This window comes from Lottia gigantea, assembly GCF_000327385.1.
Source record: "Lottia gigantea unplaced genomic scaffold LOTGIsca_836, whole genome shotgun sequence".
Classification (NCBI taxonomy): domain Eukaryota; kingdom Metazoa; phylum Mollusca; class Gastropoda; family Lottiidae; genus Lottia; species Lottia gigantea.
Window position 1 is genome coordinate 1 of NW_008710770.1, and position 980 is coordinate 980.

Consider the following 980-nt stretch of genomic DNA (forward strand, 5'->3'; position numbering starts at 1 on the left):
TACAGCAAACTACATGTACAGCAAACTACATGTACAACAAACTACATGTACAACAAACTACATGTACAAAAACTACATGTACCACAAACTACATGTACAACAAACTACATGTACAACAACCTACATGTACAACTAACAACATGTACAGCAAACTACATGTACAGCAAACTACATGTACAGCAAACTACATGTACAGCAAACTACATGTACAACAAACTACATGCACAGCAAACTACATGTACAGCAAACTACATGTACAACAAACTACATGTACAACAAACTACATGTACAGCAAACTACATGTACAGCAAACTAAATGTACAACAAACTGCATGTACAACAAACTACATGTACAACAAACTACATGTACAACTAACAACATGTACAGCAAACTACATGTACAGCAAACTACATGTACAACAAACTACATGTACAACAAACTACATGTACAGCAAACTACATGTACAACAAACTACAACAAACTACATGTACAACAAACTACATGTACAACAAACTACATGTAAAGCAAACTACATGTATAGCAAACTACATGTACAGCAAACTACATGTACAGCAAACTACATATACAGCAAACTACATGTACAACAAACTACATGTACAACTAACTACATGTACAACTAACTACATGTACAACTAACAACATGTACAACTAACTACATGTACAACAAACTACATGTACAACAAACTACATGTACAACAAACTACATGTACAGCAAACTACATGTACAACAAACTACAACAAACTACATGTACAACAAACTACAACAAACTACATGTACAACAAACTACATGTACAACAAACTACATGTACAGCAAACTACATGTACAGCAAACTACATGTACAGCAAACTACATATACGGCAAACTACATGTACAACAAACTACATGTACAACTAACTACATGTACAACTAACTACATGTACAACTAACAACATGTACAACTAACTACATGTACAACA

At 33.5% G+C, this 980-nt stretch overlaps 1 protein-coding gene across 1 annotated transcript; it reads left to right on the forward strand.

Annotated features, from left to right (window-relative positions):
* Positions 1-45: 45 nt before the first annotated feature.
* Positions 46-642, forward strand: LOTGIDRAFT_146503 (hypothetical protein; the record flags this gene model as incomplete). The annotated part of the gene is made up of 1 exon (XM_009067586.1): positions 46-642. One exon carries the CDS (start codon positions 46-48, stop codon positions 640-642), a length of 597 nt encoding a protein of 198 aa, XP_009065834.1.
* Positions 643-980: the final 338 nt, after the last annotated feature.